Raw genomic sequence first — 14,545 nt, 5'->3', positions numbered from 1 at the left:
AAAGAAAGGTCCTTCCACTAAGCATAAGCTGAATGGGAAGATTCAAAAAGGTATTGGATTTGGGTATCAGAGTTATAGCTCAAGCCAACTAGTTTTTATGCCTGCATCAGAACAACCATGGAAATGTTTTTTTATAAACTTTACTGACTTCAATGACTTTTGAATGGCGTCGACAAGTCAATTGTCGAAACGAAAGTTAAACTCTTCTGCAACTTCTAGAAAATGTGCAACTTCGCTGAAGTGTTCATGGTAAATTCGTTAAAAGATGCAGAGTAGATTCTCCATATCTCTACACAATTCTAAGGTATTTAACCGGTTCCGCTTGGAACTGGTAACTATAAATATTTTAACAATCAACTTTTATGACTATCAGTATATATAATCTAAACTGGAATTGTTTGTTGGTCACAAACAGAGATAATTCCAACTATTGGCAAATCACCAGTAAAATTAGACTAATTATATATAAATCAGCTTTTAAATTGACATTAAAAATGTTCAAGCACAAACACCAAACCCAAAGCTTAAATCAAATACTAGTTTCAATGTTCACACTAGACTTTTTTTCAAATTTTCTGTTAATTCCTTGGTCTTTGTCAACTGCTAAGCAATGTTCTTTTCACTCTTTATTTATCAGGTTTTGTAGGTTACTATTTATATTGTTTCTTCAAAGCGGTACCACAGTAGGTTGCTTCTTCATTTTGTAGATTCGTTGTGAGGTCAAATCCTAAAAATGTAAAGTATGGGCAATACTAATTATCGTATACCGCGATTATGCAGGTTAAAAATATTTTATTTATTCATAACCTTAAATTTTTTACAGAAAATAAAATAAACCAATTTTAACAAACCATTTAAATTCGTATATTAGGCCACTTTGCATCTTTCCATAACGTCTTCCTACATCGAAAATTATTTCGCTCTTGCTCACATTTTTATGTCCATTTTGCAGCTTTCTATTACAAATTTACAATAATACTGTAAAGTATTTACTTTTAATAAGTTTATTTAGTATTTACGTGACAAATGACATTAGTAATACATTTCATCCAGAGACAATATGACGGAACAAGGCGCTCCGCGCTACGCACAGCAGCTCGGAGATACGCTGCCGTTTTTGCGGTAGTATTTGTATCAGTATTGACAATTGACATGCCGTTTGGCTACGAACGAAGCGTTTTCGACAAAACAATTACGCAAAAGATAAAGATTAAGTTTGTAAAAATAATTCTTATGAATCTCGCCAATATGGCTAGACTCTAGAGATTTTAATTTTTATGTACGCAAATGACAAAGACATAGAAACAGCACTATAATTATATAGTAAATAATGTATCTATTTAGGGCCTGTTGCACAATGTATGGATATTTAGTCTTTTAATTTACTTACTTGAATAGGTAAAAAGCTGCTTGATGTAAAAATATTTTTATGCTACAGGGCTCTAGTCAAGACAGCTTAACAGTAGTGTATGTAGACAGTCTAAAAATATGGTATGAAAATGACAGCTAGTGTCAACAGTTGGTAGACTAGGCATTAAAGGCGTGAGTCGGGATCCAATAAGCGACGCTATGACAGTGCTATGAAAAGACACACATTATCGCTCACGCTTTTCGTTAGTCAACGGCCAATTAATGTTTCGGCAGAGTAGAAAAAACGGCGTTTTTCTGCCATGTTTTTGCGTGATCTCAAAAGCTGCTGTTTGCAATAATTCAATACAGCTATCGCCATCTTTAAAGGCTAAAGTTTTAAAAAACATTGTCAAAACGTCCAAAACATTAAGATTTTGGACGTTCTTACAAAAATTTTTGTTAAGTTTTTCACTTATGAATGATTTGAATTTTATGTAGCTTCTTTATAGCAACTCGTATAATTATTATTTTTTAAACCAGAGTTAATATTTTCAAGTTAAGAGTTTTAGTTTATAATGAATCAACGCGAGAATAAAATAAGAGACGCAGATAAATATGAAAATATCAAGAATGTCAGCAAATTAGTAGGTAGTACTTACTTCTACTTCAATGTAGTTTTCTGAAGACTGAAATTCAAACATATTATTTACATTGGATCTTTTAAGGATAGGTATTTATGTACGTTTGGTTGTGATAAATAAAACTCCCTAATAACTTGTCGAGAAGAGGTGAAGATGGAACTGAGTATATAAGAATGTATATTGAATAATGAATATTGAATATTAAATCTTGTAACGAATAATATTTTACAACCTGGTAATTGTTACATCCTCCCTCGCAAGGGGGATGTTTAAACCCGTTCTGGGTGAATGCCCTCTTCGGGTGGTTTGTTGTTTCGCGCCCTGCTGATACAGGGCGGTACGGGGTCGGGCTTATAGCCCTTGGTGGGGGCTGCTTCGCGCGAGGAACAATGGCTTGACTCGCTGCGCGCAGCCGATGGGGTCTGGTCCGGGGTGTCAATCCGGTGGTGGTGTGGGGTCAAGGACTAGTCTCAACTTGACCCCTTGATGTCTTGGTCGGTGATATCGGGCAGCGAGCTTCGCGGCTTGCGGTCAAGCTCCGCTGGGTGAGACCCCCGGTGGCCCCGGGGGAGGCCCAGCGAGGCGACCAGCGGTCGAAGCCGCGGCTGCTGCCCTGGTGTCATGTCCGGTGGTGTCGGTATCCGCGGAGAGTAGCTCACGCGGATACTTCAGGCGATCTGGCGGCCTGGAGTGCCATGGCGCGATGTTTTGGAGATGGGGATGCTGAGAGCCGTCCGCTCGATCAAACATCCCCTTCGCGAGCCGCGCGACGAACTCGTTGATGGACTCCATCCGCATGTCCCGTGAGATGTGGGCGCACGTACAGCTTGTACAGCGCGAGCTTGGTGCGGATCGGTATGTTGCCGGTGAATAGGGGGCTGAGTTTGCTCGACACCCCCTTCGCTCTCTCTACGATCCTCTTGACGTGGTGCCGCATGGACAGTTGCCGGTCGATGGTGAGCCCTAGATAGGTGACCGGCGTCTTCCACGGCACGTCCTTGTCCAGGAATCGTAAGGGCGGCGGCAACCTACTCCGGCCGAAGGCGATCGCCTGTGTCTTAGTGGGGTTGGCGGCTAATCTCCACTTGTCCAGCCACTCTGGCAGGAGGTCCAGAGCGCGTTGGAGCTTCGCCGCTGCTGCCTTGGTGTTGAGCGAGGTGGCCACGTACGCCGTGTCGTCGGCGAAGAGGGCCAGGCTACACCCGCTTGGGCACGGGACGTCATCTGTTTAGGTGGTGTACAGCAGCGGCGATAGCACGCTGCCTTGTGGGACGCCCGCCGTGATGGGTCGCGGCCTCGACGCAGCCTCTCCCGTCGCGACGTGGAACGTGCGGTCGGTGAGAAAGGCGCGGAGCACGGCGACTATACGGCGGGGCAGTGGAGACTCGGCGAGCTTCAGCACGAGGCCGTCGTGCCAGACACGGTCGAAGACCATATTTTACAAAACTAGGAAGGTACATTTGTATAGAAAACTTAAACTATGCTTAAAAGTAGTAGTAACATGTTGTCTTAAAACGTTCAGCCAATACGCGCAGGGTGTGGACGAAAAGGATCTTTCGCTACCTGACTCGTGTTTCAACAAAAGCGAGGCGCGGCAAAAATTTGACCCTTTTCTGCGCGCAGCGGCTGAAGCGTTCGGATGTGTTCTCCCGAGATCACTTCGATATGCTTGTAGCCTATGCGATAACACTGACAAAACTGTTCTTTTCAGAACAAACTCGTATGATAACGCAAACGTATAAACTGTTCTTTTCAGAACAATTTATTCATGTATCAACGACATAACGTTAACAGCTAATTTGGCCACCTACAGGTACTTACATTACATGTAAGTTAGTTAATTTTCAAAATACATTATATGACTTGTATGCTAAAGATACTTGTTTCTTGTAAACATTTTGCAAGAAACAAGTATCTTTAGCATACAAGTCACTTACATATTGCTTATAATCATAAAGTAAATATAATTCACATAATTTAATTTTAATTTCGGATGTTAAAGCAGACGCTAATGAACATAATTAGAATTTCTAAATATATTGATATAATTATATTATAAGCTAATGATATAATATTGATTTAAATTTAACAAATCAAGTGGATTTATGCTTCATGAATTTTGGACATATAACATCTGGTGGACAAATAACTAATGGTAGGCAGACATTTTTAATTATTCCTTAGCTAATTAAGTCCATATTGTGCCTTCCTATTACCAATTTACAATAATATTGTAAAGTTTTTACTTAGGTTTAAGCGGTAGTGTATGTCGAAAACTTTTCGGCACCAAGATGGCTAGACCCCCAGGCATAGAAATATTTGTGACACAGGATCACTTCAGTCCTATTTCTAATTAGTCTCTGGTTTTTCCCGCCGGTAAACGGTTTTTCTTTTTTGTAATGGCTGCTATCTGTTAACAAAGTAATTTTAAGTTTATACGATTAAAGTAATTTAAGTAGCCGTTATTGATAGTTATACAATTTAAAGTTTATCTAAAGCGAGTGATATTGTTTAAACAATTGTTAGTTTCGCTTTAATAACTACGCATTAGCGTTATATCTAAGTATTAACTTAAAAATGGAGTTTCAAATTGTAAGTTTAATTGCTATACCTAAAATATTAAATTCACTCTTACAAGTCTGTAAACTACAACGGTTCTTTGTATTTATTTATTTTCAAATAATGCATCTATTTACATTTATATATGTATGTGTTATTATACCTAAAACTTGATTTATATGGAATTTTGAGCCCTCATAGCTCATCTTTTTGAATTCATGTCATTTAACAAAATAGATACATCATATTAATTAATTATTCTAATAAGACACCTTTCTTACATGACCTCTTATTGACATTATGATAAACAGTGTAATTCAGGAATAAGATCTTACATAATTTAAATATGTTTTGAAAGATTTGAAAAAATATATAGAAAGTCAATCTTTTCTTTCTCTTTTCAAATTTATATTTCTCTCATAACATTTTTTGAATATCCTAGGTATCACCAGGCTCATACAAGATATCATATAAATGCAGCATTTGTAATAAAGAGTTCAACAACATGTTAGCACTTGAGAATCATCAACGTTTTATCCATTGTGCTATGAAACAGGCTGAAAATAACAATTCACCAAATTCAAATGAGGTCAATGTGTTTTTGTCTACTTAAAACTAATGGTTTATCTTGTTCATATAACACATTTCATAATTTATTAAGTTTGGTTGTGTATTGTTATATATTTTTCATTCTCATTCTTCTCATCTTAACAAGAATAAGAAGATTTAATCTTACAAGACAATTATTAAATAAATAAAACTGTCTATGCAAGTGGTATGGTTTGGTAGTACATTCTTCACAGCTATATGATTTTTTCTTACAGAAAAGGCATGACTTCCCAGATTTCAATGTATATTTTTTAGATCAAAATATACTGGGCTCTGAAGGAAAAATAAAATCTATTGTTGTTCAAGACAATGCATCAACACCTAAGAATTTAGAAGGACCTATTCAAAAAGGAACGGTACCATCCAAAGCACCAGTTTCTAAAATAAGGTATGAAATGCAATTTTTTTGTTCAATGCAGACATTTTTTTATTTTTATAGATCAGTTATAGTGCACATATAGAATTTAATAAGGAGTCAGTCCACTTTACCATGTCATTCCATCACCACGCTAGTATCATTTTTTTATAACTGTTTGTCTATATTTGCTCTTCTCTTAACAGCTCCATGTAGCAAAAATATATTTTACTTGGTATGGAGGAATATGAGAAAGCCCACTAGACCGACAACAACCAACAGCGTACGCTGTTAAACTATTAAACTGTTAGTCGTTTATTCAAATTTTTTTTAATAAAAAAAACTATTATTTTTAAAATAGTCTGACAGAGCCGATACAGTTCGTAACCATACTAGTTGTTGTCGTTGCGTTTCTAACAATATGAGGTTATTTTAGCAAAGTAGCTCAATAACGTACGATTTAGGAAGTATTTAAAAAATAAATTAGATAATTGTAATATTTTATTCGCCAGTGGTCCCTTTGAATGCACATGGACGACCTTAAATCTGGAAAAGAAATGTGGCGAGATTTTTTTAAACTGTTGCGAATATTCTGAACACTACCGTGACGAGCACACTGAACGCAGAAAGAGCAAACGTTGTCAAATCTGTGAAAAGGTTTTAGAAAACCCCACTGCACAAAGTCCGGCTATATGGAATGCTTTGCAATTGGAGGCCCACACCAAAGGTTATCACACGAAAGTGAAGCCATTTAAATGCTCTATTTGCGAGAAGAGTTACACCCAATCAAGTGGACTGCAGCAACACATGCGCTTGCACACCGGGGTACGTCCCTACAAATGTAACTTCTGTAACAAAGGCTTCACCCAGAAAGGTGGGCTTGATCAGCACCTCCGCACGCATACAAAGGTTAAACCCTACAATTGTATTTTATGCAATAAAAGCTTCTCCCAATCAGTACACGTCCGGCAGCATATGCGGACTCATACAAACATCAAGCCATTCAAGTGTATTGTATGCGAAAAGCGCTTTAAACAATTAGGCCACCTTAATTTTCATATGCGTTCCCACGACTCTTGTCGGATTTAGAAGATTCGTTAAATTCGATTGAGCCCATTCTTTGTAAGTTCTTTAATACAAAACCGAATCAATATTAAAGGTTAAATGTAAGTTAAAATAAGTGTTACAGATTTTTTTTTTATATATTTTTTTTTATATTTTTTTTATATGTTAGTCTACTCAAAGTGTATATGTAAGTTAATCGTTTACAAACTGCCTGTGATAGTTTTTGGAAAATAAGTCTGATCTATTACCTCTTACGATACATATATATATATTTTTTTAAAGGTGCCTTTTTATAGCTGTTGCTTCAATTAATTGTTACGGTAATGAACTATACGTTTTCCAAACGTTAGTTTTTTGTATTGTTACTATTTAACACGTTCACTGCGGCATGTAAAATCATTATTCTTCAGCTGGTGCGGCGGTATTTCCGCCAGTGCGTAGCAGGTCTTTCCAGATCCATCAGCACTAGGAAAGCTTAAATTGCTATGTGGAAACATAATGTATACTTTTTTATATTGTAAAAATGACCTTGAACCCAACTTCCTTAGGTTTGATTCGCCCCGGGATCTGCCAAACAACAAATGAATAAAGCAGGAAAAGCAGCAGGCCGATATCGATGCATTTCCTGCAATATTTTCTTAACTTTTTTTTGTCTTGGGTACTATTTATACTAATGTTTTTCCACAGTCTGTCGTTGCTCCCTGTACAATTTCTTCGTTTAGCGTTCATCTCAAGGACTTGGTCATTGTCCTTAGGAAGTCCTTCATTTTCTAAAAAAAAATCTTTTAACCTACCTATCGAACCTCAGTACTCTCGAAACTGAACAACTTTTTCCAAAGAAAATCTTCATTTTAATCAATCAAATTCTTTTTGCTTTTCTTAGTGGAAAATAATTCTTCACTGCTGTCACTATCACTGTCAATAACTGCAGGGCGAATTACTCTATCTTCCAAAATATGTATTTTTCTTTTATTGCTTTCCATAGTTGATCATATCGGAAGTTATGTCAGATCAGTTGCCCGCTCTACGCCCTTGACTTGCGAACTGGTAGTAAATGTAAATTTAAAATTAATAATATATTAATTGATACAGATATTTTAAGTTTGAGTTCAACACTAGCTGGCGGGGCAGCGCTCTGTGTGATATCGGGTCACCAACAGCCTGTTGGGAGGGCGGACCGATAAGGCCCACTGCCGCACTGCACTGCAGCATAGCAGCATCAGTGGTTGATAAAAGCCTGCCGTTATGTTTTGATGTAAAACACCTACAATTTTGACCACAAGATAAATATATATATTTGTCTCTGTCGAATTATACAAACACCTGAGATGATCGTTTCGCACTAGCGAGAGGGATATTGTTTCCTTCGTCCGCACCAGCTGAAGTATCGCTTCGAGCCGATATCGCACTGACGCAGAGAACGTGTTAATTTACGTTTCTTTACGTCGTTTCGTAATAATATAAAATATCATTATCTGATGACATATTAATTCTTGTCGCAATGTTATTGAACTTTGATATAAAAATGCAATTTCTCAACCCTTGAGTTTGCTAGTTAATACTTGGTTAAATTTTTTTTGTTACCATAATATAATAAAGTAAATATATTATGTTATATATGTATTATAAGCTGTTTAAAAATCAGTCAACTATGAACTAAGCGTAGTTTTTGAGATGACTTATGTCTTGCTGTCTTTGTTTCTATTGTTCTGTGCCATTTACGGACATTTTTTTAATGATCACTAATACAAGTATAAGGGTCTGTTTCACAATGTATGGATAAAGTACCAAACACCTATGCAACACAAATTATTCGGAAGATATAAGTTCCGAATAAGAAACTTCACGTTTCATGACGAATAGAAGACGAATAGACATCTGGCAGTCGTGAAACGCAAAAATAGTGTTAAACCAAAACTTATACGGACATTGTGAAACAGACCCTAAGAGTTTAGAGTACAATAACACTAAGGTACTTGTTTTAAAGTCTGATTAGTTAACGACTGATTTTGAAAACTTTACGTTGCAATTAGATAAATGGGTATGTTTAAATCTGTTTAAAAACTGCCAAATTCTTTGAATCTCAACTTTACCGTGTATGACAATCTAAATGTCTAAATGATCAGTTACCTAAATGAACATTAAAATTATTTGTAATTTTCTAACTCTTTAATATGTTACCTAATCAAGGATTAGAAATAATTTAATATTAATAGAGGACCCTAAGTGGTTATAAGACTGAATATTGTCAAGTTTAGTGCCTTATGTAATTGGAGGCGAAATATGTTCCTTTAGAAACTGTTGGTATTATTAGATTATAAGAATAAAAATTGTTATATTTTATACATTGATCAGCGTGCGACTCTCATCCCTGAGGTTTTGTAGGTTCGATCCCCGGTTGTACACCAATAGAGTGTTTTTCTATGTGCGCATTTATCGTTCGCTCGAACGGTGAAGGAAAAGATCGTGAGGAAACCGGCTTGCCTTAGACCCAAAAAGGCCGTGCGTCAGGCACAGAGGGATTATTTAAAAAAACATATATATATGTGTGCAGTTTTGTTTTGTTTTTTTGTTTTGTGAAAATAAATAAATCCATAAAAAAATAATTTGTGTTTTATTTGAGAAATTCCAGGGCTCAAATTAGTTCTATTACGCGTATTATACTGGTAAAAGTCACCATTTGTTTGAGTGTGCGACCAACCAGGCTCCAGAAGTTTATTGATTTTAACAACAAACTCCCAAGCGAAATTAGAATTATCACTAAATGAATTCAAAAACCTCGTAAAAAGTAAATTAATTAATAAAGCCTTTTATAAATGTGACGAAAACTTAAATGATCCTAATCCTTGGGATTGATTTGCTCCAGTTCAAACAATTTGTATTAAAAACTTGGCGATTGAAAAGACTGGCGGAAAGTTTCTTGCCAGTACTTCTTACTTTTTTTTGACGTTCATAAGTGTACATGTTTACCTATATGAACAAACCTCAAACTCAAAAATATCTTTTTTGAGTTTAAGTATCTAAAGAAATAAGACAAACAATATTTTTAATAAAATATTTTATAACGCATAACTGTCACCCACAATATAGACCCTATAACCAGAATTATAATAATTAATCGTGAATATTTAATACAAAAATACACAGATAATTAATTTAATGAAAAAATATTGTATTTACCAAATTTATGTTAAAAAGTAGTGGTAAATATATTACCAATTTTTATAGGAATTATTATTATGACACTAAACGCATGCAATGCATTCATGACTTAAATATTACCCCCATATTCATAAAATAGTTTTGAAAAGGCATAAACATTTAGTTAAAACGGTGCAATTGGATCAATGTTTTTTTTATGAATAAGGGGACTTCAATGTCTATGGTGGCCTATATTAACAAATATAGATTTCATAGCATAAACATTTCAACTTCCGATTAACTTTAGGACTTAACAATTATACCATACACTTATACTAGGATTGATTTTAAGACCAAAAATTTGACAATGTTTTTTAAAGAAAGGTCCTTCCACTAAGCATAAGCTGAATGGGAAGATTCAAAAAGGTATTGGATTTGGGTATCAGAGTTATAGCTCAAGCCAACTAGTTTTTATGCCTGCATCAGAACAACCATGGAAATGTTTTTTTATAAACTTTACTGACTTCAATGACTTTTGAATGGCGTCGACGGGCAGTCTTTTTTCAAAAGTCTATAATTTCAAATTGTTATGAAAAAAAAAATTTTCCAATAGAATATCAAAAAAATAACAAATTGGACAGATTCACCTCTTAGAGGGTTTTCAAGGCCTGCCGATTTTCCTTTAACTATGAATGTGGAATGTTTTACTAAGTGAACATGAAACTATAAATCTATGTAACTAGTTAATGCCAACTAAAATGTACTATACAAATATAAGTATTGTACAAGTAACATCTTTTAAAATTATTATGTTTAACAGCTAATAAAAATGTAGTAAAAACAGGTTGAAGTTACATATTTTCTCTAAACTCCATGTTACGGAGGAGAAAGGTCCAGTGTTTTGCGAACTAGCCTTTCAGCTATGCTGTTGAATTGTTCTCGATCCTCTCTCCACATTTTAGCTGCATCTACATTTGCACCACTTTCATCATTAGGTTCTGAAAATTTTTAAGACAATTAATAATAAAAAATACAATATGGGGGAAAGATGCAGAGTAGATTCTCCACATCTCTACGCAATTCTAAGGGATTCAACCAGTTCCGCTTGGAACTGGTTTGGCAGCCGAGGATTTTAATCGCCCTGCATTGAATATAGTCAAGTACTAGGACCTGATACTAGGAAGCGCCCTAAGGTGAGAATCGTGTCGGGCATAATTTGTGCTTTATAAAGTTGCAAGCGGTGGCATGAAATTAAGTACCATCTTGACTTGCTGAGCATAGTTCTGGACATGTACCTATGTATAATATAATGCAGTCTATATTTTTTGCCTATGTATTATATTTTTCTTAGGTTGAAAAGTCAATAAACAATAACATTATTACTAATTTACTCACAGAAATATTTAATATTGCAAATCACTTCATTAATTATATTACCAAAGTCTTAAGCAAATCAGAATTAACCGTATAATATACAGAATAATTTAAAATCTTTCTTTGTAATAATCCTTTAATCAAACAAGAAATATGTAGTTATATAAGAAATAAATCAGCAATTTTGACAAGCCTGGAAAGTTTCTTGTTCAAACAGATTCCTAAAGTCACACACCAATTGTTATATAATTAAATTTAAAGGTAAGGTTTTATCATGCACGGATGGATAACTCATGATGATAAAGTGTATTGTGTTGGTTAATCTTTTCCTTGTTCCTTCATTAAATTCAGTTATGATACATTAATTTACGCAATAATCTGATACACTTGTGAAAATTATTAAATATAATTTCATAGATTTGTTTAGTATTCCATATTGGAAATACTTTCTTCAAAATGTAAGCTTGAGCTACGCTTGCAATTAAAATAAATCATAATGAGTTATAAAATAACACCAAATACCTGCTAACATACTGACAACTGAGAGCAGTATTTTTTCCACACTTTGTACAGGAGACCATCTCTCTGCACTTGTTTCATATCCCATAGGATCATCGCCAGGAGCATGGAGGATTGATATACAGACTCTACCATCAGCATATACTGAAATTTTCAATATGTTTATAATAATTTCAAGTCCTAGTTAGCATTTATAAATAACATATTATATTAGAATTTTCATAATATACTTTAATGTGATTTTTTTTTAAATATCTACTTACTATTAGGATGAAACATTTCACATATGAACTGCATTTTAGGGGGGCTAAGTGGGTAATCTGGTGGGAATTGAAGTTTAGCTGGGAAAATGCCACCTTCAAAGCATGTACCCTCTGGACCACTGTAATTAAAAAAATATCATAGTCATACAAAGCTTGTAACTTTCTAATTCCATGCTGCTCTAATAACATTTGGATAAACAAGTCTAGATGTTTTAAATAGTAAGTATAATATGGTATGGTTAATTAAACTATTTTTTAAATAAGTATGTTAAATTGAAATTTAATTAACACCATTTATTAAATTATAATAATGACTACATATTATATTTGAGGCAAAACTTAATACAAAATTTTTAAAACAGACCAAAGAGATGAGACCTTATACTTCAGCTATGAAACAAATTAATATATGATAATGAAGTGACAATGTTATTTCTAAAAAGACTACAGACATTAAATATTTAAATTCAATTGTCAGTTTAAGAATTTAATTCTAATTATTACTTAAGTTCCCTATCATTTAACTCTTCTCTGAACTTCCACAAATAAATCACAATTTTTTTTTGTAAATACAATGTATTTTTTTCCTACATAAGGACAACACTATATAATACCAGAAAATGTAGTCTCTACAATACTGTAAGTGCAGATATTAATTGTACTATATTATAATGTTATGACCTCAGATTCATATGTACAAAAAAGAAAAAAAATGTTTTAAATCAGTGTCAGTGTGTAAGTTTTACTATTAATATTGAATGTCTCTTTTTTCAAATAACTGAAAGGTTATTTTTAATTAAAATATATTTATAATTAGGATAGTAACCACTTAGATACCTTTGAAGTCTACTTGGAGCCCACTATTAGAGTTTGGTAGTAAAAAAATAGCTTTTCTCTACAAAAAGCTATATGTAATTTCTTGTTCTATATATAATAAATTGCTGCCAGTGTCATTATTATTGAGTGTTAACTTACGTAATTAAAGCTTCCCATTCAAAGAAATTTTCTTCATTTACAGGCCCAGCAATTATTCCTTCAGGAGGGTTCAGGGTGAGTTCTATTACATAAAAAGAAATATAGATAGAAACATTCAACAGCCTAAAGTTAAATTGCATCACTCTCCGAACTACTTACGCTTGTACTCGGCCATAAGCCGACGAAGAGCCGATCCAGCCATCATATTTTCTGTGTGACTTTTTATAGAGGTTCCCATAAAATTGGTTAACTTTCTTCTGCACAGCAGTAATTGACGTAAACTTTAAGATAACAAATATTTTGTATTATATAATATTTTCTTAGAAGCGTAGACAATAATAAAAAGGAATATGTTTTATCCTCAATGTTAAAAGGCTGAAATCTAAAATATAAAAATGTAAGTAGTACCTTATAAACAACGTACTCTTGTAGTCAATTAGTACATTTGATATAAAAAGTAAACCAATTTGAACTCGAATTAATTTTAATATAGTCTGTTGATTAATTAAATTCGTTAAAATATTTAGATTAAAATAATTACATATTATGACAGCGCTTAGCAGTCAGCAGGACAAATTCAACCACAGATTATGTCATGTCAAGTAGATGTAAAACTACTGCTGGTCAGCAGCCAGCTGCCAGCAGACTATCGATCGTTGACAGATGAGGCACATAGACTATATAGATTCATAAGAAATATTATGTTTACAAACTTAATCTTACTTTATTTCAAACATAAATAATAATGAGACGTGGACTTTCGGATCATAAGATTGAAATCTGTATCTAAATAATCATAAACCGTACTTAAATATCAATAGTTTAATGTATTTATATTTTTTATTTATTTCAGTTATTCAGGTGTAAATTATTGTTAAAATTACCTTAATTATAATTTATTGCATCTAGGTAAAAAATAATTGACTGGAAAAGTGAATCTTCTTATTTTGAAAGTAACAATGTCAAGAAGATTATGACTCAGCATATAACATATTACTTATATCTCAGCCTCCAGGTCCTTCAAACGGGAAATCACGAAGGAAATCAATAATAAAAGTCAGAGCACATTGCCAAGATTGGCGCAACTCCTTTCGGGGACTTGAGCCTTCTGCTCTCTCGTCAAAGCTGTCCAAGGGAATTTTTGCCAAGCCGCCATTCCACCATTGCACAGGGAGGATGACTCGCTGGCCCACACTGCGAAGGAGAAGGTCGACCTTTTGGGCTGTCGCTTCGCGTCCAACTCGACTTTGGATGACCGAGGGAGATCACCACCGACCATTTCATGGTGTGATTCTTCGATGTCGGAAGTTACATTCCGGCAACGTGCTGTCGGCTGTGTTCTATCCCCGACCCTGTTTCTTCTGCATATCAATGATATGTTGGAACTTAGCAACATTCATTGCTATGCGGATGACAGCACTGGGGATACTCTTTACACTGGCCAGGCAGGTATTTCTCGGGCGGTTGTCCATGAGTACTGGAACAAACTTGTGTCTGAAGTCGAAACTCTACTACGTGGAATCTCTGACTGGGGCAGAATAAAGCTAGTCCAATTTAACCCCAAGAAGACACAAGATTTCGCTAAAAAAAAAACACCCTTTGTCGCTACTCCTCGAAAACACTTTTCTTAAAGCCACAGCCAGCATTAGAATACTTGGCGTTGACATATCGAATGACGTTCAGTTTCGCGGTCA

At 34.7% G+C, this 14,545-nt stretch overlaps 2 protein-coding genes across 3 annotated transcripts; one reads left to right on the top strand and one right to left on the bottom strand.

Annotated features, from left to right (window-relative positions):
• The first annotated feature begins 4,993 nt into the window (after nucleotides 1-4,993).
• LOC110997364 (gastrula zinc finger protein XlCGF42.1-like) lies at nucleotides 4,994-9,005 on the top strand. The gene is made up of 3 exons (XM_022265499.2): nucleotides 4,994-5,139; nucleotides 5,375-5,547; nucleotides 6,027-9,005. Exons 1-3 carry the CDS (start codon nucleotides 5,056-5,058, stop codon nucleotides 6,601-6,603), a joined length of 834 nt encoding a protein of 277 aa, XP_022121191.2. The 5' UTR covers nucleotides 4,994-5,055; the 3' UTR covers nucleotides 6,604-9,005.
• A 615-nt stretch (nucleotides 9,006-9,620) lies between these two features.
• On the bottom strand, nucleotides 9,621-13,492 carry LOC110997377 (ubiquitin-conjugating enzyme E2 G2). 2 transcript variants are annotated; one of them, XM_022265515.2, is made up of 6 exons: nucleotides 13,393-13,492; nucleotides 13,011-13,132; nucleotides 12,852-12,933; nucleotides 11,877-11,995; nucleotides 11,617-11,757; nucleotides 9,621-10,718 (listed from the first exon to the last, which is right to left on the bottom strand). In XM_022265515.2, the coding sequence occupies exons 2-6, from the start codon at nucleotides 13,087-13,089 to the stop codon at nucleotides 10,597-10,599; spliced, it is 543 nt and encodes a 180-aa protein (XP_022121207.1). In that variant the 5' UTR covers nucleotides 13,090-13,132; nucleotides 13,393-13,492; the 3' UTR covers nucleotides 9,621-10,596. The 2 variants fall into 2 exon arrangements, with proteins under 2 accessions (XP_022121207.1, XP_022121206.1); XM_022265514.2 differs by lacking the exon at nucleotides 13,393-13,492 and adding an exon at nucleotides 13,260-13,385.
• Nucleotides 13,493-14,545: the final 1,053 nt, after the last annotated feature.

This window comes from Pieris rapae, chromosome Z (genome assembly GCF_905147795.1).
Source record: "Pieris rapae chromosome Z, ilPieRapa1.1, whole genome shotgun sequence".
Classification (NCBI taxonomy): domain Eukaryota; kingdom Metazoa; phylum Arthropoda; class Insecta; order Lepidoptera; family Pieridae; genus Pieris; species Pieris rapae.
This window is presented reverse-complemented; position numbering and strand designations above follow the sequence as displayed.